Source organism: Sesamum indicum, linkage group LG14 (genome assembly GCF_000512975.1).
Source record: "Sesamum indicum cultivar Zhongzhi No. 13 linkage group LG14, S_indicum_v1.0, whole genome shotgun sequence".
NCBI lineage: Eukaryota > Viridiplantae > Streptophyta > Magnoliopsida > Lamiales > Pedaliaceae > Sesamum > Sesamum indicum.
In genome coordinates, this window is record NC_026158.1 from 477558 (window position 1) to 500649 (window position 23092).

General features: G+C 37.5%; 6 protein-coding genes across 6 annotated transcripts; 2 read left to right on the forward strand and 4 right to left on the reverse strand.

Moving 5' to 3' along the window:
• LOC105176592 (poly(A)-specific ribonuclease PARN) lies at positions 2193 to 6126 on the forward strand. Its single transcript, XM_011099454.2, has 7 exons — positions 2193 to 2679; positions 3005 to 3135; positions 3478 to 3806; positions 4113 to 4226; positions 4556 to 4682; positions 4789 to 5059; positions 5159 to 6126. Exons 1-7 carry the CDS (start codon positions 2312 to 2314, stop codon positions 5994 to 5996), a joined length of 2178 nt encoding a protein of 725 aa, XP_011097756.1. The 5' UTR covers positions 2193 to 2311; the 3' UTR covers positions 5997 to 6126.
• Positions 6405 to 7629, reverse strand: LOC105176627 (early nodulin-like protein 1). Its single transcript, XM_011099500.2, has 2 exons — positions 7206 to 7629; positions 6405 to 6918 (listed from the first exon to the last, which is right to left on the reverse strand). The coding sequence occupies exons 1-2, from the start codon at positions 7408 to 7410 to the stop codon at positions 6521 to 6523; spliced, it is 603 nt and encodes a 200-aa protein (XP_011097802.1). The 5' UTR covers positions 7411 to 7629; the 3' UTR covers positions 6405 to 6520.
• Positions 8168 to 10466, reverse strand: LOC105176594 (probable L-type lectin-domain containing receptor kinase S.7). The gene has a single exon (XM_011099455.2). The coding sequence runs from the start codon at positions 10371 to 10373 to the stop codon at positions 8352 to 8354; it is 2022 nt and encodes a 673-aa protein (XP_011097757.1). The 5' UTR covers positions 10374 to 10466; the 3' UTR covers positions 8168 to 8351.
• Positions 13876 to 15386, reverse strand: LOC105176595 (fasciclin-like arabinogalactan protein 1). The gene has a single exon (XM_011099456.2). It carries the CDS (start codon positions 15173 to 15175, stop codon positions 13925 to 13927), a length of 1251 nt encoding a protein of 416 aa, XP_011097758.1. The 5' UTR covers positions 15176 to 15386; the 3' UTR covers positions 13876 to 13924.
• LOC105176596 (probable pectate lyase 22) lies at positions 18432 to 20317 on the forward strand. The gene is made up of 4 exons (XM_011099457.2): positions 18432 to 18533; positions 18731 to 19471; positions 19553 to 19691; positions 19769 to 20317. The coding sequence occupies exons 1-4, from the start codon at positions 18439 to 18441 to the stop codon at positions 19991 to 19993; spliced, it is 1200 nt and encodes a 399-aa protein (XP_011097759.1). The 5' UTR covers positions 18432 to 18438; the 3' UTR covers positions 19994 to 20317.
• LOC105176597 (vegetative cell wall protein gp1-like) lies at positions 20225 to 21029 on the reverse strand. The gene has a single exon (XM_011099459.2). It carries the CDS (start codon positions 21010 to 21012, stop codon positions 20368 to 20370), a length of 645 nt encoding a protein of 214 aa, XP_011097761.1. The 5' UTR covers positions 21013 to 21029; the 3' UTR covers positions 20225 to 20367.

Consider the following 23092-nt stretch of genomic DNA (forward strand, 5'->3'; position numbering starts at 1 on the left):
CCAAAGTAAACATTGATTTTTTTTCAAATATAAATTACATATAATTCATAATAAATAAATAGATATTAATATTAAATAACAAATTGGGATAAGAAATCTCGATAATTTCCGTAATATTCTGAACCAAATTAAATTTTTTTATTTTTTACTATTCGATTTGGTATTAAGTAAGTCATTTTGCTATACTGAAAGTTTAATACGGTACGACTCTATAAATCTAAAATCGATTGCACACCCATAATTATTTTTGTAATGTTTTACCTAAAATTTCAAAGAGTATTTTAAATTATAAGTATGTATTTATATTCTATATTTTCTTAAGAAAATAATAAATAAAAAGAGTGCCAAATTCGATTCTTTTAATTATTCTTTTTATGTGGTAAATCAAATGGGAAAGCATTGGTGGCAATAACACCATATAAACTCATGAAAAAAAAATTACGTATGTACTATATATGATATATTCTGATATATCATATGATATAATTGATCATTTTTAATCAGATAAAAAAAAGAAAAAAAGAAAAAGGGCAGAGGAAATTCGACATCGTCTATATGAATGTGTACTCAAATAAATTGCAAAATACTGAATAAACACATAATAATAACGATGTCGTATGTAACCTCACTATTAATAATTTATATAGATACAAACTTAGGTGAACGAAATCATCAAATTTTAGGACAGACAATGATAGGACAAACAACATGCGCTTATAGTATTGCCGGATTGTGTGAAGCGATGATCCATCGACATGTTCGTCTGCTGTTTGTCTTAAAAGGCGCAATCCAGATGAGAAATAGCAAGCTTCCACGACAAGATCACCGACCGGTCTTCCTCCCTAGGCGCAACCTCATCACACTGCTTCCCACACGCTATTCATTTCCCTCCCAGTTCTTGCGTTTTCGATTTTTTTATTATCAAATAATAATTTTAAATATGTACATTTGACGTTAATTTCGTATATACAAAGCGTGTTTATAATACGATGCAAACATAATATAATTTTATAGGTTAATTATATTTAAATCTCCTTTAAAAATATAAAATAATATTTTTTCTTAAAAAACTTTTAAATTTATACTTACATCACTTCTAAAAAATCATTATTTATACCTAACTTTCTTTTGTCAGGGTTTGAACAAAAAAATGCTGATGCTAGCAAAACGAAATTATATAATTTTTTGATTTTACCCCTTATTTAACATTCTAATTTAATAATTTTGTATTTGAAAGAAAAAAAAGTATAATAATATGAACCGCGCTTTATATATATATATTATTTTTATCCCTTTATAAGTATAAAAATATACACGAAAATATTAAATGAGAGAAAAATTAAAAATATATGTAATTTTTTTTCTCCCAACGTCAGCATTTCTCATTCAAATCCTAACGGAGGGGGTTAGGTGTAAACGAAGAATTTTCAAAGAGAGTGTAAGTGTAATTTCAAAACTTTTTTTAGGTAAAGTATATTTTTTCATTTTCAGATAGAGGTCTATGTGTAATTAATCCTAATCTAATAATAAAAGATTCGAACAGTTTGAGTTGAACTGTATAATTGATGTTGGGACAAGTTCAGTACTACCGTCTTCGTATCAAATGATAGTTGGGAATAATATTGATGAATATCATGGTCTACAAGATGTTAGTCTCAATGAGTTCTTGGGAAATAAGTCCGAGATCACGAACACACATCAAAGGTGCTGGAGCTGACCTCAACGATAACTCTTCAATGGTCAAATTAGATAATGGTCTACAAGTCATTAGGTCGAAACTGAACGTGAATATCAAACTAATGGTGAAGCATTTAAAATACCCGAATATTCAATTTGGAAGGTACGTATAAATTTTCGACAACTTTTCGATGGTCAAATCGAGTAATGATTTTCATCTAGTGTTTAAAGTTGAAATATTATAAATAAGTACAAAATTATAATTCAAATCCCATAAAAATATGTATTTATTATAAATTTAAGATTTTATTGATGTACTCACTAAATGGATCTACTGATCAATTTATTAAAATATTAATGTAAGAAATAGTTTAATGTAATTATCCACTCTAACTAATTAAAAAAAAAAGAAATATTAACAAAAAGAACCTTATTGGGCCGGCCATGGGCCTTAAGATGAAGTTTATTTGGGCCGGGAATTTTAGGTGTCTTTTAGAAATTGTGTCCAGTTCGACGGCACCAAATTTTCGTGCTACTGCTTCATTGACGTGACACGTAATCGCTTGGCCGGGCCGGGAGGGTTCTTCGCTTAGCAGTAACAACGGAGTAGCCCTAAAATGAGAAAGCGCACACAATGAAGAGAAGTTACCTGGTTCGGGCCCTCACCCGAACCCGAAATAGGACCTCATTGCTCACCCGCTCCTTGTGCTCCTCAGCTTCTCAGCCTTCGGGTGCCGACGTGGCGCTGAAGAATGTGACGAAGTCGAACTTTGAGCCGGCGCTGGCCGAGCTGCGGCACCATGTGAGAGAAGCAGATTTCGTGGCGGTCGACTTGGAGATGACGGGGGTGACCAGCGCGCCGTGGCGTGAGTCCTTCGAGTTTGATCGATCCGACATCCAGTATTTGAAGATTAAAGACTCCGCCGAGAAATTTGCTGTCGTTCAGTTCGGCGTCTGTCCCTTCCGATGGGACCCACATAGCCGCTCCTTTGTTGCCCATCCGTAAGCTTGTGTGTTTCTGTGAATAAATTTTGAAAATATCAAATATAAAAAGCTGGCAATCTTGTGTTCAATTTTTTTTTTCCCTTTTGGGGCGCACCGGGGGGTGGGGGGATTTCTGCTCTTATTTTTGAGCTAGATTATGTTGTTTCTTTGCTTCAATTGGAATTGATAAAGAAAAAATTGAATCCTTTGTTTTTTGGGCCGTTGAATTATGTTTTCGGTAGTGCACTACGAAATTGATGCAAGTGAAGTAGATTGGGGACTTGTTTGAATTGCTTTTTAATCGAGGGAATAGTGAATCAGCTACTTTTTGCTGTTTTTACAGGCACAACTTCTATATATTTCCAAGGCAGGAGATTGTAGGTGATGGCTTATCTTATGAGTTCCTGTGCCAGACAAGCTCGTTGGAGTTCTTGGCGAAATATCAGTTTGATTTCAATGCATGTGTTTATGAAGGTGAACTTTAGGTTTTACCATTCATTGATTGTATATTTACAAGTGATGGAAGTTTTGTTGGTCAAATTATCTAACTGCATTGGTTAGTCCTGCCGTCACCCATTTGTAGTTTGAGTTCTAGAGTTTGGAATCAAATCTAGTTGTACTTCCTAGAATTGTTCTAGATTCCCTTAACACTCATGTGCATGTGTGGAGACTCTTGTAACAAGGAAAGTTGCTGTTTTTATGGCTACTTCTCGAGAATTTGATTACCATACTCCAAGTGTCCTAACATTGCAGATTGCTACCTGGTGTCTTCTTTTGCTTCTATTTGGAGATTTTACACTCTCAAAATAATCTCAGGAATATCTTATTTATCCAGAAGCCAAGAGGAGGAAGCATTGAGACGATTAGACTCATTATACAAGGATGATAGCTCTAATGCATCATCTAACTTCAGGAATGGTGTGGAGACACAGCTGATTAGTATGGCAGATATTCTGTTTGCTGAGAGAATGAAGAACATGGTCAGTGAATGGCGGGCTGGACTATTACGAGAGGGAGGTGGGGGACATGAAATTCAGGGGAACTTGAATGGAATGAGTCAGAAATTTCAGACAACTTTCTTCCACATGCATCCAGCCCTTGTAGTGAATGGCTTGACTTCGCGCCAGCTGAGATTGATTAAGCTGGTATCACATTTTACCCCTTTCCGTGACTTTTCCACTGTCTTGAGATTTAGCATCTCTTACATATAGTTAGTGTCGGTTAGATCAAAAAGTGTCTTCATGGAATACTGATAGTTAATTCAGTCTGTAATGCGTGTATATAATCGTGCAGGGTTCATCTTGCATTTTGATAAATGTTTTCTTCTTATTTTTGTATCTTCAGACCCACAAAGCTGATATTAACTTGATCTACTTGAATGACATGCTCCTACGCTAGATAATTTGTCTCTTAAACGCAGTATAATACTAATGTGTTGTCTACAAACCTAGATCACCGAAAAGCACTTCCAAGATCTTGCTTATGTCTACGTGACTGGTGAAACTTCCAGCCGGCAACCGTTGATAGTCTATACGGATTCCACAACAGACAGGGAATCCCTGATGGTGAGGCCAAATGCAAACTTATATAGACGCTTCTATTATTTTTCTTGTTTTTATTTGACATATTTCACCAGCCATTTTCTTTCTCATCATGAATGTTAAATACCTTTGTTCTTTTACCATAAAGTTCCACTAGTTTATTATCACTTCTACGATATTTGAGCATCCACTTTTTACATACAATGCATCTGAACATTGCAATTGCAACGCAATATCAAAACAACCTTCTATAAAACAAACAAATGCTACAAAAATCAGCGTGCATGATCTTCCTGCATTTTTTTAATTGCACATCATGAGGACATGATCTCATTGACGGTTGAATCGTGTAGAGGGAGGTTAAAGCTTGTCAGAGGAAAGAAGCAGAAACTAAGATTAAAGCTGCAATTGGGTTTCGACAAGTTATTGATCTGCTTTCCTCGGAGAGAAAATTGATTGTTGGTCATAATTGTTTCCTTGGTACAAAAGTGTATTAACTATTGAGTTCCATACTGACATTCTTCTAATTATCACTTTCAAAGTCTCGCTTCTTTTCTGACACTTACTTTTTTAACACTCGGCTCAGATCTTGCACATGTTTACAACAAGTTCATTGCCCCTCTTCCCTCGACTGCTGAAGAATTCGTCTCAGCTTTTCAAACATACTTCCCACATGTAATTGATACTAAGGTGCTGCTAAACTTAGATGATGCATTACTGCGTATCGTTGGGAAAGGCGGCACATCACTTTCCAAAGCATTTGGCTTACTCTGTCGACCTATTGCTCCAAGTAGCTCAAGCACTGTTTTGGCAGGTAAACCACGTGTTATAGTGGAAGTTGAAGTGGATGATCAGAGGTTTGTTTTCCCATGCTCTTCAAATTAAAAATTTACAGCTTCATGGTAGTCTGTTTGATCTAACCTCTTTTTAGTAACAAGTGAAATACTTGTGCTTAGGTTTCCAAATTGGAACTCTGGAGCGAAGCATGAAGCTGGATACGATGCTTTTATGACAGGGTGCGTCTTTTCTCAGGCATGCCTCCATTTAGGAATTGATTTTAGCTCGCATGCAGCAGCGGTAGATTTGGTACACAATGAGAAGCTCCAAAAGTATATCAATCATTTATATCTCAGCTGGGTGAATGGAGACATCATTGATCTGAAAACAGGAAAGGGTGCAGCTGAATCGTTGGGTTCTACTAGTGTCAAGCGCCATCATCCAAAGATTGTGTTTTCAAATATGATTTTATTATGGGGACTGCCGTCAAAGCTTAGAGGAAAAGATATTAAAGATTGTTTTTGTCAAGTTTTTGGGAGAGGCTCTATTACTTCAATCTACCATTTGGATGAAACTGCAGCACTCGTTCAATTCAGCAAAGCAGAACTGGTGTCCGACTTTCTTATATTGAAGGATACCTTAGGACGAGATAATGACCCAATCTCAGTTTTGCATCCTCTATCAAGAATCTTCGAATCTGGATGTGTGCGTGCTGCCAGCTATGAGACATACAAAGAGATCTGCAGTTCGCCGGTATCAGAACTGCTATTCACGGATCAGGCTAAGGCAGTTGGAATCAACTGGAACACCAGACTGGTAGAACAAGCTATTGGGTCTGAAAACCAGGATGATGAGACGTGTGAGAAAGAACGCAAAATAAATGCTATTCCCATTTGTCAAGACCAAGGAAAGACAAGCCCTGGAACTAGTGTGTCTGATACTCAGTCAAGCTGCCATTTTCCAACTGATGAACTTGTAGATTCTTTTTATCCCTCTGAAGCTCAGATGAGCAAATAGAGTGAAAATCTGCTTTACGGCCTGTGCTTATTTCTTCATATTCTCTTCTGAAATGACAGCAATCCTTTGTTATTGGGTTGACCAGGACCGGAATAACAGATGCAATTGAAAAGATAAAATTTTCGACAAAGGGGAAAACGTTACCAGCATGGTTCAAAGAGTCACACCAACTCAAACATTTCATTGGATAGTGCTTTCCATTCCCATTTAATTTGGTTATGTTGTGGTTTTCATGCAATGTTCATAAACCAGTTCTGAATAGGTTGTTGAGAAACTTAAAAGTTAGAACATGTCTGTCCGAGGCCTGACAGATTTCTCAGTACACCCAATGTATTCAAATCTATATATACCACCTGTATATAGTGAACTTGCACTGTAAAAACAGATAATGTAACAATTCATATTCAACATAAAATCATCAAAATTAGAAAAACCCAACATCAAACCAATTACAAGCAAAAATGTCAAGAACCAAACGCCAAAAGTAACATAATCTAAGTATAACTAAACAATGATCCAAATTCCTAGCTAAAATCCAACACGGAAATATAGAGCACGACAAAAAGGCCCACAAAAGCAGTTATAAAGTAGGAAACAACAAAGAGCTTTGTGGTGGAATTAACACCCAACGTGCCCCAATCATATGATTCCCAGCCGCTATCTCCAACCGGTCCTCCATCACTGCCCGGTGATGGTGCGAGCTCCGGAGCCTCAACTTCGGACGGATGCATCACACGAACTATAACCCTCTGCCCTAACTTGCAGTGACCAGGCTGCCCACTGATGAAGTAGAAGAACCCAGGTCGATCCAACTGAAAAACCGTGTTTCCATCTTCATACTTGGAAATGGGATTTGATGTGCTGCATTTTGAGTAATCAGCAGAGGTCACTACCAGAACTGAGTCCTTTTGGTACTTGAAATCTGATGAAGGAACACAAGTTCAGTACATGAAAATCAACACATTAGATAGGGATTGTAGGAAACATAGATAGCATTTATCAACTAGGGACATTCTCTTGAATATAAATGCACATGTGGTCATTTCTAACTATAGATAGTTACATTTATACTCCATCAACTATGATCAATACAGAAAAATCGCACATAGTTTTCAACTAATTATACAAGCACCCCTTGTCATCACACTGACATCCTTCAGATATAAATATAAACATAGGGGGCATGAAGTTATGAGTTTGTAAACTTACAAAGTGTATCTCCAATATGGAATCTGTTCTTGGCAGCCCATTCATTATATGTCTCCGGCTCCTTTCCGGTTGGTATCGTCCACCCTCTCACTTCTCCAACCTGAAACTGGAAGCCAGAGATGAGCACTGGCCCCATGGCGGCTGCAAGAACAGCGGAGAAGAACACATTGTTGAAGTGTTTTGAGGCAGCTGCTGCAGAAGCCATTGTAGAGATACAAGTGTAGGAGTGATGAATTCTCTCTCTTTGACAGCAGACTGTGCATGAGTGTGTGTATATATAGAGCAGATTCTTGAGTAAGTTTTAGTTAGGTGGCAATAGAGTGGGAGAGAGAAGAGTGGGAAGTGGGCATCATCAGTTAAGCTGACGTGAGGTCTTCCATTTCTGAAACGTTGGAAGCAGTCAAACTTTGGATTTTGGCGGTAATTTAGCTGTTGGGTTGGGCCATGACAGTGTCTTAACTCTTAAGTTCCTTGCAAATATAACTCAAAATTCAGAGATATGGTTGAGGCCCAAAGGGTCTGTTCCTTTTTGTGGGATTGTGCTCTCTCTTCTGTCATCAATGCTGCCTTTTGCCTCAGCTGTAAACCAAACATTTGCACCACTTGATCACCTTCTCTTGTGTGTGTGTGACGGTGTGTTTTTGTGTTTATGAGTTTCAGACAGTATCCGAATCCGATATAGTTGAGTTGCATGTTTGGTGTGTGGAAAATTTTGAAACAGAGTAAAACAAGTGCAGAAACAAGAAGGAAAATCGAAGTTTCAATGTGTAAGTCGACAGGCTTCTTGTTCTCACATAGTTATTCAGTTATTGGACATAATGACGCTAAAGACGGAAGCAGGCATCAACTGAGAGATAAACCAGCTGAGTCTATCATTTAGGTTGGGCTGCTGAAATCTGATCATGCAGATCTTTCTATATTCAAATTCCAGCAGATGGGCAGTAGTTCAATGAAAAATGGCATTGAACTCTAGCTATTCAACAGTCATTGTATACAACAATCATAAAACACAACAAGGCCTAAACTGAGTGGCATCAAAAGCTCTAGCTGTTCGACAGCCATGTAACAACAATCGAAAATACTCAAACGCCTACTAGAATCTCTACTTATTGAACAAATAAAAGAATGTCATAATAGTAAATTCCTTCAATCAACTCTGATGTCCAGCTGAGACTTAGGTGATCCACAATCTTCACCATCTGAAAAGATTTCGTTTATACTTAGAGGGAGACTGTTGGAGAAAGTAAGACTGGGTTTCACCTTTGGGACGACCACAGGCTCCGCCTCATTGTTGAGGATTTGGAGAACTCTCCTCATGGAGGGCCTTTCTGAACTGTCTGGATTGGCACAGCTAAGGCCTACAAGCAGCAGTTTCTTCATCCCGGCCTCGTCAAACTCACCGGTCATTCGTTCATCTGCTGCTGCTACTATCTTTCCCTCAGAATACAACTTCCACACCCAATCGACAAGGTTCACTGTTTTCTGGCTTTCTTCTTCTCTCTCAATCGGCCTTCTCCCACAGGCCAGTTCGAGTATAACGACACCGTAACTGAAAACGTCTGTTTTCTCAGTTGCTTTACCATATTGAAGGTATTCAGGAGCAAGATATCCCATAGTTCCAGCAGTGAGAGTCGAAACAGGGCTCTTGTCGTGATCCATAAGCCTCGCTAATCCAAAATCGCCTAATCTTGCGTTGTAGCTCCCATCCAGCATTATGTTACTAGTTTTTATGTCTCTGTGGATCACTTGCTGCTCACATTCTTGATGTAAATAGGTCAAAGCAGAGGCCAGCCCAACAGCAATATTATATCTATACGACCATTTCAGAGTCTTACCACTTTCGGAATCTTGGTATAGCACCTTATCAAGGCTCCCGTTAGGCATAAACTCATAGACAAGCAACAATTCACCTTTTTCAACACACCAACCTTGGAGCTGAACTAAATTTTTGTGCCTCAAACAAGCTATAATCGACAATTCAGAAAGGAACTCACTTTTACCTTCATGACTATGCTTTGATCTTTTGACAGCAGAAATTGTACCCAAATCAACGAAAAAGGCCTTGTACACGGTGCCAAAGGCTCCATGCCCAAGAATCCTGCTTTGGTGAAACCCTTTTGTGGCTGACTTAAGTTCTTTGTAATTAAACTCCCTTGGCCCTGTCACAAGCTCTGCTTTCAAGCTTTTATCTGTTCTGATACCCCTCCATTTCTTGACAGAAACCCAACCAAACACCACAAGAACTGCACAAAAGAAAGCAGGACAGCCAATCCCAAGTGCCAACCCGATCCTCTTGTGATGCCTATTCCCTGAATCAGAAACGGGGATCGGTGGTGGCCGTAGAGGCACAGAGCTATCAGAGACATTGTGAGAATGAATTCTTGGCCTCACGGGCCGAAACCCCGTAGTCTGAAAGCTCCAATTCTGAATATGATGCAGCTCCGTGCTACCCTCAGTAGAAGCTGAGAATCCTGCAAACATGAACTCCTTCAAGTAATCAGAGAGGTCAATATCCACAGTCAAGAGTGGCTCATCCGGCTTGAAACTTGAGTAGCTCAAGAACACTTCCACCTTCTTCCTCTCATTCGAGTAATCAATCCAGGCAGTAATCAGATTCCCACTCTTCAAATTGATGGCCCGCAGCATTGGATTGGCAGTCTTGACCGAGATAAGGCTGTCAATATCCAACCCCACGTGGTTCCCATCAGGATCATTGAAGTCCAAATCCAACTTCGTATCAAACTCAACCGCAATGAACCTGTTCTTGGTCAACTGCGAGGAGTTCACAAGGCCCAAGAATCCACCTGGACTTCCCAACGTCTGGTTATTGGGGGACAGGAAAAACGTCAGCCCATCACCAAACGACGTGGGATTGATGTTGTCAATGGAAAAAGCAAATCTTGTAGAGAAAGAAGCCGTGACATTGGTTTCAGGATCAAAGAAAGCAATAGGGTAGTTGTAGATAATCGAACCAGAGCTCGAGGACGGGACTTCCAGGTCCCTGGTGAGCCCCACGACGCCATTCCGGAGATACGAGTCGCCAAGAAGAGTCAGATTGCGTAGATTAAAGAACTGAAACTCAAGATTCACATTATTTGAAGATACCAGTGACGGGCCGCAAGAAAGGCTGCAGATGATCAAGAAAACAAGAAGCTTTCTTGGATTCATACCGTGTGATTACACTTGTACGTGGGATTTCTCAAGAAAAGATGTAAAGTTGAGAGATCGTGGAAGTTCTTGAATTCATGAAAAAGAGGATAAGAGTTTGGGGGGGGGGGGGGGGGGGGGTGGGGGGTATCTTTAGGTGGGAAAATGGGATTTAAACGGTTAAGAAGAATGGGAGCGTGGTCGGTTCTTTGAAGAGTAAAAACAATTGAGGAAAAATAAAAGAACGAAAGAAGAACAGAGAATGATGGACTTTATATAACGGTAATATAGGCAGTGGATTATTTTGGAGGGGAGTTGGGGGGTGGGGTCATGCTTTAAACGACACCGTATAACTCTGCATTATTGGTATGGATATGAATGTATGTGTTATAATCCCTTTTAGCACTAAATGGCTCCTCCTAAGGAATAAAGTATTTCACCAACTTAATCATATTATTGTCTTCTTGTATTTATATTTCTCCCTTCTCCTCTTTATTGGACTTAATTGATATTTCTAATGAAATTATTCAATATAATTTTAACTTGTATTGGATAACAGTTCATGTCGCTAGTTCGAGCTGTGATGGATGAAGTGCATTGAGTGAGGCAGAGTCAGGTGATTGAAATGGGGTATGTTATGACAAGTTCTCGGTCCCCGAAAAAATAAATTGGCTTGTAACATATGCGTTATGTCATCCCAACTAAAAATCGTTCAATGCTTTAGGAAATATGATTGGGTTGTGAGTCAGAACTTGATGTATTAATTGATTATCTGTCAAGCTGGTTGTGTCTTGATGATTTTAGCATTGATGGTTGTTGTTTCGAATTGTCAAATTGAACCCGACCCTGTAAAAGGGACACGAACATCTGTCAAGTTATGTTATTCCTAAATTCTCTGAGAACAAGTTCATTTTTTATGGGAATTTTTAGTAGCTCTACCCTCGTTATATCCTATGTTGATCGAGCATAATTCATTTATTATATGATTACTCTATTATGCTGTTAGACTTGGATCCTCATTTTAATATTTAATATAACATATGTATGTTTGAAATAATTAACACCAAAAAAGAAATCAAAACAATAAAAAGACAAAGAATTTGTCAAGAAATATATGTGAGAAGTGTATGATTGAGAAAGCATGAGTGGTAGTAAATGGGGTCCACCCTGTTAGAAAATAAGATAAAAAACATGAAAAGAAGCCGTTGTACAATAGAAAAACCAGCATTCCAACATTTGACCAGTCCACATGCTCCCACCCCACTCAATCTCTCTCTCTAACTTTGGGGAAATGAAGAGAATAATAATGCAAAGACACTGAATTTCATGTGAAGAAAGGGTTAAACTTTCCATAATGTATTTAAATATGAATCCATTATTAATAAAAAAATAAATACAAAGTGAAATCACATGTCATGTAGCCGTTGCCATTTAACCAAACATTTCACTCTCCTCTCTCTCCCCAATTATAAAAGACAATACTCATCTCCTACCAACTTTACAATATTTATGTTTATTTTTTAATTAATTCCATTTCTTAATTTTAATATTTTTTAATAATTATATTGAAATATCCCTCCAACTCTATCAATTAAAGATTAATTGTTTATAATTATTAGATGTTTTTGCACACACATATCGATCGAGTGCATCGTATACTATTCATATATTCACAAACAAACCTCGATTTCTTGTTAGATTAGTTGTAATGAACCGGAGGAACGCGGAATCAGCCCTTCTGTATGTGACACTAAAATATGATAGAAAATCCCTATCGATAACAGGTCGATCGAGGGGCGACTCTGGTCGGCACTATCATAATATGGAAAGGCTCCTACCCAACTATGATTTGGATACTTTAGGCCCATGCCTAAGCCCACAAGTTTTCTGGGCCTAATTGTTTAAGCCCTGAAGCTTGGACATTAAAAGCCCAGGCCCAAACTTAAATGACCTTAATTTTCGTCGAAAAATTTGAAATTATGAATTTTTAATCTACAGTAATATTTTTTGGAATTTATATGAATATTCCATGTTATATCAAGACTTTAGATCATTAACATTTTATTCTGAATTATAATTTTTTTATTATTATAATAAAATTTAAATTTAATTAATACCAAGACATTTGAAATTTTTAAAATCCGTCAAAGAGCATAATACGGAACAAAGTTCTAGGAACTATTAGAAACACTAAATGTGATTTATTATTATTCATTACTCACGATGCAATGTTTGCTCCAAACATTAATAATATTAGTCCACTTCGTTCAGATTTTTTATTACACTTTTATATTGATATTTGATAAGAAAAAATAGTAAAAATAACCAGATAAATTTGTCCTTTGCAAAAACACGAGTATCCAAAAATACTCCAGAAATATATTATTTTTCAGAGAATCTGGTTGCTCCCATCTGACTTCTCAACCCTGGATTCATACCCAATTCAACTGTTACCCAGTTGAACAAATTTTCAGGTATATATTTATTACACCAAGATCATACAACCCCTATAATGTCGAACGTCTACCAATTTTAGTACTAGAGGGTTTTAATTATGGGCTATCTCGATAAGTTTAATATTGAGTACGCAGGTGAATTTTATTTATCCAAATCAAGTTAATTGAGTTGGCCTTCACTTCATAAGGCTACTATGTCACTGCCGAGTCGTCGAATATCTTGTCTCGAATCAGTACTTATACGGTGTTGATTCGTAGTTTTTTTCTTCAAAAACTTAAAAGAATAGAGTTAAATTAAATTATAATACGAAAAACAAAAATGAGAATAATAAACCTAGGAAGCCGGAACAATTAATGTGGAGAGAAATGAGAAAGAAGGTGGTAGCATGCAAGCCATGTGACATAAAGTCCACCCCTCATAAACACACCGTGTGCTGAGGCTACGCAACACACTATTCATTGCGCCTCCCACAAGACCAAACATGGGTTGAGGTCTTATAAATAAGTTTGAATAGATAAATGCAGTCTTATCAGACATATAACCCGAATGAGGTTTTATAATAAGATTGTGAAGGGGTGGGCGTGGGGCGATTTTTTCCGTTAGATATTGAATTTTATCCGATACTGTATTTTGGTACTTGACACAAATTTGATAAAATTGGGTTTTCGTTAAAGATGGATACCCAAAAGTCGGATACATGACAAAACTAACAATTCAATACCTCAATTCAAAGATTACACAATTTTATTAAATATTATATGGTATTTGTAATTTTTTAAATGATGAAAGGATATTCGTATTTATGTCAAATATTAGGGGGACTCTTTTTAATTTACCCTTAAATGAATTCCATGGGAACAAGAAAAATTGTAAAAAAAAGCTGAATTTGTTTAATTTGCGAAATTAAGACTGATGACTATATTTTGGATCGAAATTTCACGTAATTTAAAAATAAATAAAATTACAAAAGTCCTAAAAATTCTAATAGGGATATAAAAAAAAAAAAAAAAAGAAACTGAATAACCAACACCATCGGGCATTAATTATTTCACAAAAAGAGCCTAAAAGAAAAAGGAAAAAAATAAAAATCAAACCTAGAAAGTAAAATACTAAAATCACAAGTGCAAAAATAGAAACCAAAGACTCAAAATTACAGCACCAAATCTTCCACCGTTAAACCTGAATGCGCCGTTACCATCCGCAGTCTGATCCGCCACGTCTCCGTCGGGAGCATCCGCTGGCGAGTCAGATGGAGCAGCCGGTGCCGGCGGCGATTTGTGCTTCGTCGACGGCTTCGGAGACTCTGCATCGGCTTCAGGAGTCGGGGCTGGTGCCGGAGCAGGAGAGGGAGTGGGAGCAAGAGCTGAGAACAGCTCCTTTGGCAATAAAACCTTGTTCAATTCGTATATCGCCAATGGCTGCACGTCAATCAAAGTATTAATAATCTTTGCCGTCGCGATTTTCGTCTTAATCGTCACGTCTGTTCCGTCGTTCTGCACCGTGAAATCGTACTTGTTGGCGCCGTCGGTGGCTAAGGTGTTCGTTAATCCGTTGCTCGATCTCAAACCAGAGAGTGATTGATAAATCGGTATTCCATGATATTCGAGCAGCGATTGTTTACCTGCTGCGCTCAAATTCTTGTATTTGGGCATAAAACCCTTCATTGCGTCGTCTCCGGGGCAGAATATGGTTAATCCGCTCTCAATGTTGTCCTCAAACGTTTGTTCCGCCGGATTAGCCAACAGCGTCTCGGCGAAGACCTTGCAGCCATGCGCTGACATGAGAGCGGTGAGATTCATCTGGCTCGGCCCGGGGGCCGGCGCCTCGGCTTCAGGTGACGGCAAGATGGTGGAGATCTGAATGACGGAGATGTTGTAGGGTATGGCCTGGACAGTCTTGACGAAAGTGGCGGAAACAACCCCGCCATTGTCCTCGGGAGAGAACCCGACCTTTCCACCCTTGAGATCAGTGATATTGACGAAGCCGGAGGACCCCGTGGCAGAGCCGGTGGCCTGGAACATGGTGGCGGCGAGGGCGGTGCCGTCGGTGATCTCGTGAAGCTTCTTAGCGTCGAAGTAGTCGAGGAGAACGTGGAGCGAAAGCACGTTCTTGAGTGCGCCAAGCGTTAGGTGCTTCGAGAGTAGATCCGCCATTCCGGCATTGTCCACGGCGCAAACTGTAATTGTTTCTCGTCGGTTGATCTCCGGCGCGAGCTGCGTCACTGTTAAATAGTGGTTAAATGTGGAGAACTCAGGAAACTTGGCGAGAATGCGGGTAATATTGTGGGCGTCGGAAGTTGAGGGAAGGAGAAACAGAGAGATACATAAAACCACCACAGATGCGGCGGCAGCGCGGCTGAGCTGCATTGTGAGTAGCGGGGAAAGATTTAGGTATGGTTCTGGCTCTGGTTCTTGGACTGCTAAAGAGTGAAGTGGGAGTTTATAGAAATGAGTGGGAAATTGGGGTTAACTACAGCTGATTCCAACCAGATTAGGACAATAATTCAGGATAGGGTGTCTGGAGTCTGATTGATTAATGATGTTATTAAGGTTGATCATGACAACATGCGATTTTTGAAGACATAATAAATAATAAGAAGCGCGGTTTTAACATCCAGCGACTTTCCTTCCCTCTTCTTGCAACTGAAGATTTCAGAGAAAGTGGAAAAAGTAAAAGCGTCCCAACACATCACGTGGTTTGAGCATCATTCCTGCAGAAAATCATGCCCCAGATTGCATTGCACCACCCGTAATAACTAATTTATTCTCTTCCCAAATAAATTGAAAATATTTCCCACATTTTCCATTTTTAAATTAAAAATAGGGATAATTACACTCACATTCCTAAAAATTTTGTGTAATTATATTTAAATTTTCGTAATTTTAAAATTATAGTTAGTATTCCTAATATTTGCTTTGTTTAACAAATAAATTTATTTTTTAGTCAAAATTTATTGAATTAATTGATATGAATTGTCTTTATAACGGTGAAGATATAACTTCTCATATTCTTTAATGTGTGAAAATATATAAAGATAATTTAATCTTAAAAAGATTTATTTGATATGTAATAAGTTCATCATAAATCAATAAGGGGTAAAAGTGAATTTTTATTTAATTTTTTTTATTAATATAAGAAAATTTGATAAATTTTGATTAACAAAGAGATTTATTTATTAAACAAAAGCAAACTTCGAAGACAATAATGAAGTTATATGTAATTTCATTGAACCTCAAGAGATGAAAGTGTAAGTATGCCTTCATAATATATACACAAGTAATTAAGATTAGTAATGAATAACCAATGCCAAAAAATACAAAAATTTCAAAAATTATTGTTCGAAGCAAATTCTACTACACTAAAAGATATTTTATATACTAATATATGATTTATTACATTATTCAATCTATTCAAATTTAAATGCTAATTTAATACATCAATAATTCAAATTAATAAATACATTTAAAATAAAATAAAAAAATAAAAAATTATTACAGAAGTAGACATACGTACGTTTATGAGACCGATTAAGTAAGGTCTTGTTGTCGTAGTTAAGTATATTTATTGTGTGATCAATTATTTTTTATAAGTAGTGTGTTATCATATAATTGATTATTTCTTATATATATATATATATTCAATAGACAATAAAAACATATAAATATTTATTTATTAACTGCACTCAAAAAGGGGATGGTAGTTGGGTAGTATCTGGAAAATGGGTGCGTTAGCACGCATGATCTCATCTCTACGAGGTTCTTTCCTTCGCGGCGGTTACGATTTGGTCATCTGGTGCAGTACTCCACTTCTCTCTTTTCCTTTCTTTACGATTATTATCTGTTGTTTCTTTTTTTAAAAATGTTCGATATAAGATTATTTATCGATTTTTAATATATTATAAAATTTCTAATATATTAACATAAATAATAGTATATTGATACGAGTAAAAAAAATTGAGTTTAGTGAAGTAAACAAGATTTATCTAACTTTCTACAAATTTTTTGGGTTAAAACTTGAAAAAAAATAAATTAACATCTCAATGTTCAAATTTGTATACCTTATGCGCTTTGGGACAACTTAGGCTATATCATGGTAGGCCTCCTTTGGTAATTTTATCTAGACAGCCAACTTCTTACTTCTCTATTATCATCCGAAGCCTGTAGGCTTTGTATTCTTTCTCGCATGAGATAGCTCGTTTTACTTTGGGGGTGTCAAAAGAGCTGCAAGTTTCTCTCATGGATTCATGGATTGCAGCTTGTGTCCTCTTTCCCAATTGTATTACCTCTTTATACACATTACTAATCATAAGCAAGGCCAATGATCAACGAGATAAAGCATAATTGCTGATTTAGGGATTCGATTGAGGAGGGATGGCCAGCTGTGGGCGAGGTTCCCTCCTTCTTAGCTTGTCGATTATACTTTGGTTAGGGATGAATCTCTATTTTGGCTTCAGATACTTATCCTCTTCCTTGTCTCACTGTGAGCAATTGTGTTTCGTCTTGTGTTGCTCTCTATGTCTATCCTCAGCTATGTTGGGTGCTTGTTTATTGAGTTTAAACATCATAGACTTTTACATAGATCAACTCTCCATCAAGATGCACATGGCCTAAATTTTGTATTGGTTTATTGCGAATATTTCATCTTGAAAGTGTGTAAAATCCAAATTTATTACACTTCATTTTAAACCAAATTTTTAATGGAATTTATCTGACTTTTTTAATCAATAATATATTCTAAAGTTTTGATTCAACAATTACGTACCAAATGAAATCTAGAACCCATAGTCTCGTACTTATAGGACCCAACTTTGCTAATTAAGCTGAGCCTCATTTTACCATTAGCAAAATTATTTATTAAAATATATTTTTTTTGAAACAGTTATTCAATTAAAAAAAATTTTAATCAATTATTTGAGTTTTGAAGTTACCCGGTGATGTTTTAACATTTGATGCATGAATCTGGTAATGGTCCATTCTATACCTATTTGGGCTCAGAAAAGAGGCCCAAATTCTTATCGTCTTATCGCTTTCAAGCCCAAAAATCCACTAATTTAAACTCAAAAGTTGCAGTTGACACAACTTGAAGTTCCATACACAATTATTCTTTTTTCTTTTTTTAGTAATACATGTTTCAATTAACATATTAATATGATTAAAGTCAACAAATAAATTATATCGATTCAATAAATAATCTTTTTAATATTTATTTGCTCTTGAATCCGAGACTAACTTAAGCTTCAGAGTGTTAACCATTTATTTTGCAGGTACTCTTTCTCAAGAGTTTTCACTCAATTAGCCCAAATTCAACATTAAGGTCCAACAGTTTCGGATCCGCGATCAAATCGCACGCACCACTATTCATTAATATAAAAAGGCGTACTGAAATTTCAAAGTAAAAATGTAAAAGTATGAAAAGATGGGAGTAAGTCATCAATGTTGTGACAATTCACAATCTAAATGCAAGAGCTGTAGAGCAACAGTTTTTGCGACGGTGAGTTAATTGGCATGAATGCCAACAACTTTTAACACCTTCCAATTCATTATCACCTTTATGTCTGATGGATCTTCACCATATTTAACCACCAAACTCCTTGCTTTATTTCTCCTTAGGGCTACATAGTTAAGCAACAATGTCAAAAATCTTTCTCATATTCATTGCCTTGCTCTTGCATCTTCCTATACTTTGTTCGCGTCCGGTAACACATCTGTCGTCACCAATTCAGTGGTATTTGTCTATTTTTATAATAATTTATGTTCGTCGTCTTTGAGTAGATGTATTTAATTATTTTTTGTCGTGTGGTTAATGGCTCTGTCTTGCTTCGTGTTTTTTTGCCTCAATTGGCAAATAATTACACTCCGAATGTACAAGTTCATGTAACATGAAACCGGTTGGACGAAGATTTTGACCTATTTGAGATGCAGGAGATCAATTAAGAACTCAACGGACCAACTGGGACGAGGGTCGTGCAGGACGGGTAATCCCATTGATGATTGCTGGAGATGTGATCCCGATTGGGAAGCCAACCGTAAAGTGCTGGCGGATTGTGGAATTGGGTTCGGGCGCAATGCCATTGGCGGACGAGATGGCGAGTTCTATGTTGTTACATCTGAGGGTGATGACCCCAAGAACCCAAGCCCAGGCATGCTTAGACATGCAGTCATCCAAGATGTACCCCTATGGATCATCTTTGATCATGACATGAACATTAGGTTGAAAGAAGAGCTCATGATGAACTCATATAAGACCATAGATGGTAGAGGATTCAATGTTGAGATATCGAACGGGCCATGCATAACCATACAAGGTGCAACTAATATCATCCTCCATGGAATTTATATACATAACTGTATCCCAGCAGGGAATGCAGTGGTGACGGATGCACCACGGCATTATCAACTACGAGGCATTTCAGACGGGGATGGCATATCGATTTTTGGGGCACAGGACATCTGGATTGACCATTGTACGTTGGCAAACTGCTACGACGGCCTTATTGATATAGTTTATGGATCGACAGCTATAACCATCTCAAACAACTATATGTTTCAGCATAATGAAGTCATGCTCATGGGCCATAGCGATGATTTTGTTGCGGACAAGAATATGCAAGTCACCATTGCTTTTAATTATTTTGGAGAAGGTTTAGTTCAGAGAATTCCCAGGTAAACTATTTATAAACACATCACAACTTTTGATTTCATTCTGTTACAAATTCCAACATATGCTCGTCTCGGACGTTGAAGGTGTAGACACGGATACTTTCATGTTGTAAACAACGTATACACGGGGTGGAAGATGTACGCGATAGGAGGAAGTGCGAATCCAACCATCAATAGTCAAGGCAACGTCTTCATTGCATTAGACGACGATGCTCCAAAGGAGGTATATGTATAAGAAACACAACAACGAAATAAATTTTCTCCCATGTCTATTCCACTCATAGATTGAACTTGATTCAGGTCACAAAACGTGAAACGCCAGAGGGAGACGGCGAGTGGAAGAGATGGAACTGGAGATCGGATGGGGATGTGTTGCTAAATGGAGCCTACTTCACAGCTTCTGGAAATAGAACTCCAGAAAGCTACACAAAAGCATCGAGCATGGTCGCAAGACCGGCTTCGCTTCTTACTAGCATTATACCATCCGCCGGGGTCCTCAGCTGCAAGATTGGCCAACTCTGCTAAACCCCATTGACATTTTTCCGAGCTTTTAGTCTTTCGATACTTTGATGTTTTCGAAGATTTTATAGTTTCGATTATTTTATTTGTCATGTATTCATCACTTTTTTTAAATTATATAGCGATGATGAAATGACAAGTATAATTGAGTGGTCTGCAATTCTGAGACAGTATACAGAACTAATTGCAAGTCATATATAGCAAGATTAGATTTTTGTTCACTCGTAGACAAAAGAATGGCTTTCTTACACACACTGTAATAAATCGAAATTCAGTAAGATGAAGTAAAGTACAGCAGGGTAGGTACGGTACAACAAAACTCGCAAAAACTACTTCTATCTCACAAAGAATATGTAATAAGAAATGGTGTAGACCTATTCTTAAATGGCCAAAGCGGCCGAAAGAGCAAGCGCAGCAAGAACAGCCGACACCTCGTATACCGAGTTTGAACCGGAGGTATCATCAGCCGCTGGCCCTTGTGCGCTTTCCGGCGCCGAACTCACCGGCGGAGTACTGCTGGACGGGAACATGTCCGGAGACTCCGATGGTGTTGCAGAACTCGAAGGAACACCCGCGGATGGAGTGGCAGCGGTAGCCGGAACCTCTGCCTCCGGGGAACTCGCTGGGGTCGAAGGCAGAGGCGATGACTCCGGTGTAGGGCTGCTCACTGGGGTAAGCGGAGAACTCGCCTGAGACGGACTCGGAGCAGGCACATTGGCGGACTGAGACGGCGCCGGAGAAACAGCGTTCTGCGTAGGGGCCTGTGCCGGGGAAGCAGACGGGCTGGGTTTCGGAGAACTAATCGGAACTGATGGAGAAACTTTTGAAGGCGGAGAAGACACCGGAGACTTCGCCGGGGACGAATGAGGGCTCGTCGGAGTAGATACCGGGGCAGGAGTTTTCCCCGGGGGCGGGGCATGGACAGCGGCGTTCGCCGGTGCTGGAGAAGGTGCGCCAGTGATCTGTGCGTTGCTGCGACACTGCAAACACAAGATCAGAACAGCGACGGCGAATAAATTACTCATTTTCAATATTGATGCAGGGAATATTCCGGCGACCGAGGAATTGGAATGTTGGTGGGGCAATTAATGCGCCGATTATTCTTTGTCGGGATGAAGACGGGGGAAGAGATCAAGGGAGAGCTCTCTATATAGGAGAATTTAAAACGAAACGCTGCGTTCAGGTAGCATGACCGTTGGGGGATTGTGGGTCCCTTGTTCCCGGTTATAGAAGGTAATATAACCGTTGATCAAGCCACTGACCGGCTGGCTCGGTCACTTTGTCTTTGTTTGTTTAATTCTTTGTCCCTTGATCAATGATTAGATCAATACAAAAGTTGATCATGGCGTTGGCCACATTGATCAACGGCTATATTTGACTTTCATACCTACTATGATCATAAATTAAAAACTCTAAATTCTTTTAGAAAAGTTATTATATATTAGGCTAAATTATACCGAGAACCCTCAATCCAAACCAAAATACACAAACACCCCATTATTTTATGTAAATTCACAATACACGTCTCAAAATTTATATTTGTAATTACAATTATAACCTCTATTAAAAGTTAAAGTATAAACAAACACCCCTTGAAAAATATGACACTGACACCCCTTAAGGGGTATAATTATAATTTCATAAAAAAAGTAAATAAAAAATATTTATATAATTTGATCTAATTATTAATAAATGACAATGAATTTACTCTATGTTTTATTACATCAACATATAATTAACACACTTGTTAGTATCTATACATTTATTAATAATAAGCATACTTATCAATGCATTACTAACAACCAATAATATTCGAGAATGATGAAAAACAGACTCAAAGTTATGTTGTAACTAAAGCGTATCTTATCATCTCAGTCATAACTTATAAATTGAACTGTTTTTAAGTCAATCAATACGTTGATATAACAAAAGCACGCTAAATAAATCAACAATCAACTTATAATAAGTATAATAAATATTCACACATTTGATGAAATTTGAATTCATGACGTCAGGCTTGCTCATCTATATGCACATATATACAAAAAGTGAAATTTTTATATAAATCAATTTGAATATTATGCATAGGGTTGAGAATTTTCGTATAATTATTAGCTAACTCGAGTAAAAATATGAATCTTTAAATTAGTCAGAAAAATTATTTACTGAGCCAGTTAATTAAAGAAATTATTATGTAAAGGATATTAATATATTTACGAGTATTTTGATCGATAAATATAACGACAATCAAAATTTGTTACTTCAAATTATTTAATTTCATTTTACCCTCCTATAAAAATAATATTAGACATTAAATCCTGATCGTTGTAATTTAGCGTAAATATGTCACCAACTTATAGCAAAACTAGTTAGTGTCCCGTGGCAAAACATGTGAATATTATATATCTGAAAAGATAAATAAATAAAATTATGAATAATTTTATTTAATTAAAAATAATCTAAATTTAAATTAAAAGTAATTAGTACGTGTAAAAACGTAACAGTATATTGAATACCAAAAATACTATATTATTTTATGAACTAAATTTATTTATAAAAATAGGTGAATTTTTTTAATAAAGATAATCAATAGTACACTTGTATGTTTGTTTAAGTATTATTTGATATTAAAACATGTTTTAAATTATATTACTTTATTCAATATATATATATATATATGGTGATTGATAAGGGAAGTTATATAATTACCAAAATACCCCTATATTTTTTATCACTTTTTTATGTATTCTAGGACTGAGCGCGTGGGACCCATGGCGCAGGTACAGCGGCGGCGGCATCAGGTTCTTACAGAGGGGTGACGTGGCTCGCCCTCATTGGAGCCACATGTCGCCTAAGCAAAGGGTACCGTACAAATATAAATACCCTCATTTATGATTATTCAAACACGTTTTCACCACTTCATTTTACCGCCATATTTGTGATCTCATTCGATCTCGTTACTATATTTTCAACCCCACCTTTTCTAACTTAAGCATCGGAGGGCCATCGCCGAGGGCTTCTCAGTTAGTCTTACGTTTGCTGTGTTGTGTTCTCAGGATCCACAACAGATAGCTCGAAAGAGGGAATCGACGACCTCAACCCAGC

Excerpts from the sequence above, each read along its gene's own strand:
- LOC105176592 (XM_011099454.2), top strand. The coding sequence starts at position 2,312 with ATGAAGAGAAGTTACCTGGTTCGGGCCCTCACCCGAACCCGAAATAGG. Across the intron at positions 2,680-3,004 it reads CGCTCCTTTGTTGCCCATCC|GCACAACTTCTATATATTTC; the intron begins GTAAGCTTGTGT and ends CTGTTTTTACAG. Across the intron at positions 5,060-5,158 it reads GTTGAAGTGGATGATCAGAG|GTTTCCAAATTGGAACTCTG; the intron begins GTTTGTTTTCCC and ends ACTTGTGCTTAG.
- LOC105176627 (XM_011099500.2), bottom strand. The coding sequence starts at position 7,410 with ATGGCTTCTGCAGCAGCTGCCTCAAAACACTTCAACAATGTGTTCTTC. Across the intron at positions 6,919-7,205 it reads CCATATTGGAGATACACTTT|ATTTCAAGTACCAAAAGGAC; the intron begins GTAAGTTTACAA and ends TTCCTTCATCAG.
- LOC105176594 (XM_011099455.2), bottom strand. The coding sequence starts at position 10,373 with ATGAATCCAAGAAAGCTTCTTGTTTTCTTGATCATCTGCAGCCTTTCT.
- LOC105176595 (XM_011099456.2), bottom strand. The coding sequence starts at position 15,175 with ATGCAGCTCAGCCGCGCTGCCGCCGCATCTGTGGTGGTTTTATGTATC.
- LOC105176596 (XM_011099457.2), top strand. The coding sequence starts at position 18,439 with ATGTCAAAAATCTTTCTCATATTCATTGCCTTGCTCTTGCATCTTCCT. Across the intron at positions 18,534-18,730 it reads CTGTCGTCACCAATTCAGTG|GAGATCAATTAAGAACTCAA; the intron begins GTATTTGTCTAT and ends TTTGAGATGCAG. Across the intron at positions 19,692-19,768 it reads ACGACGATGCTCCAAAGGAG|GTCACAAAACGTGAAACGCC; the intron begins GTATATGTATAA and ends AACTTGATTCAG.
- LOC105176597 (XM_011099459.2), bottom strand. The coding sequence starts at position 21,012 with ATGAGTAATTTATTCGCCGTCGCTGTTCTGATCTTGTGTTTGCAGTGT.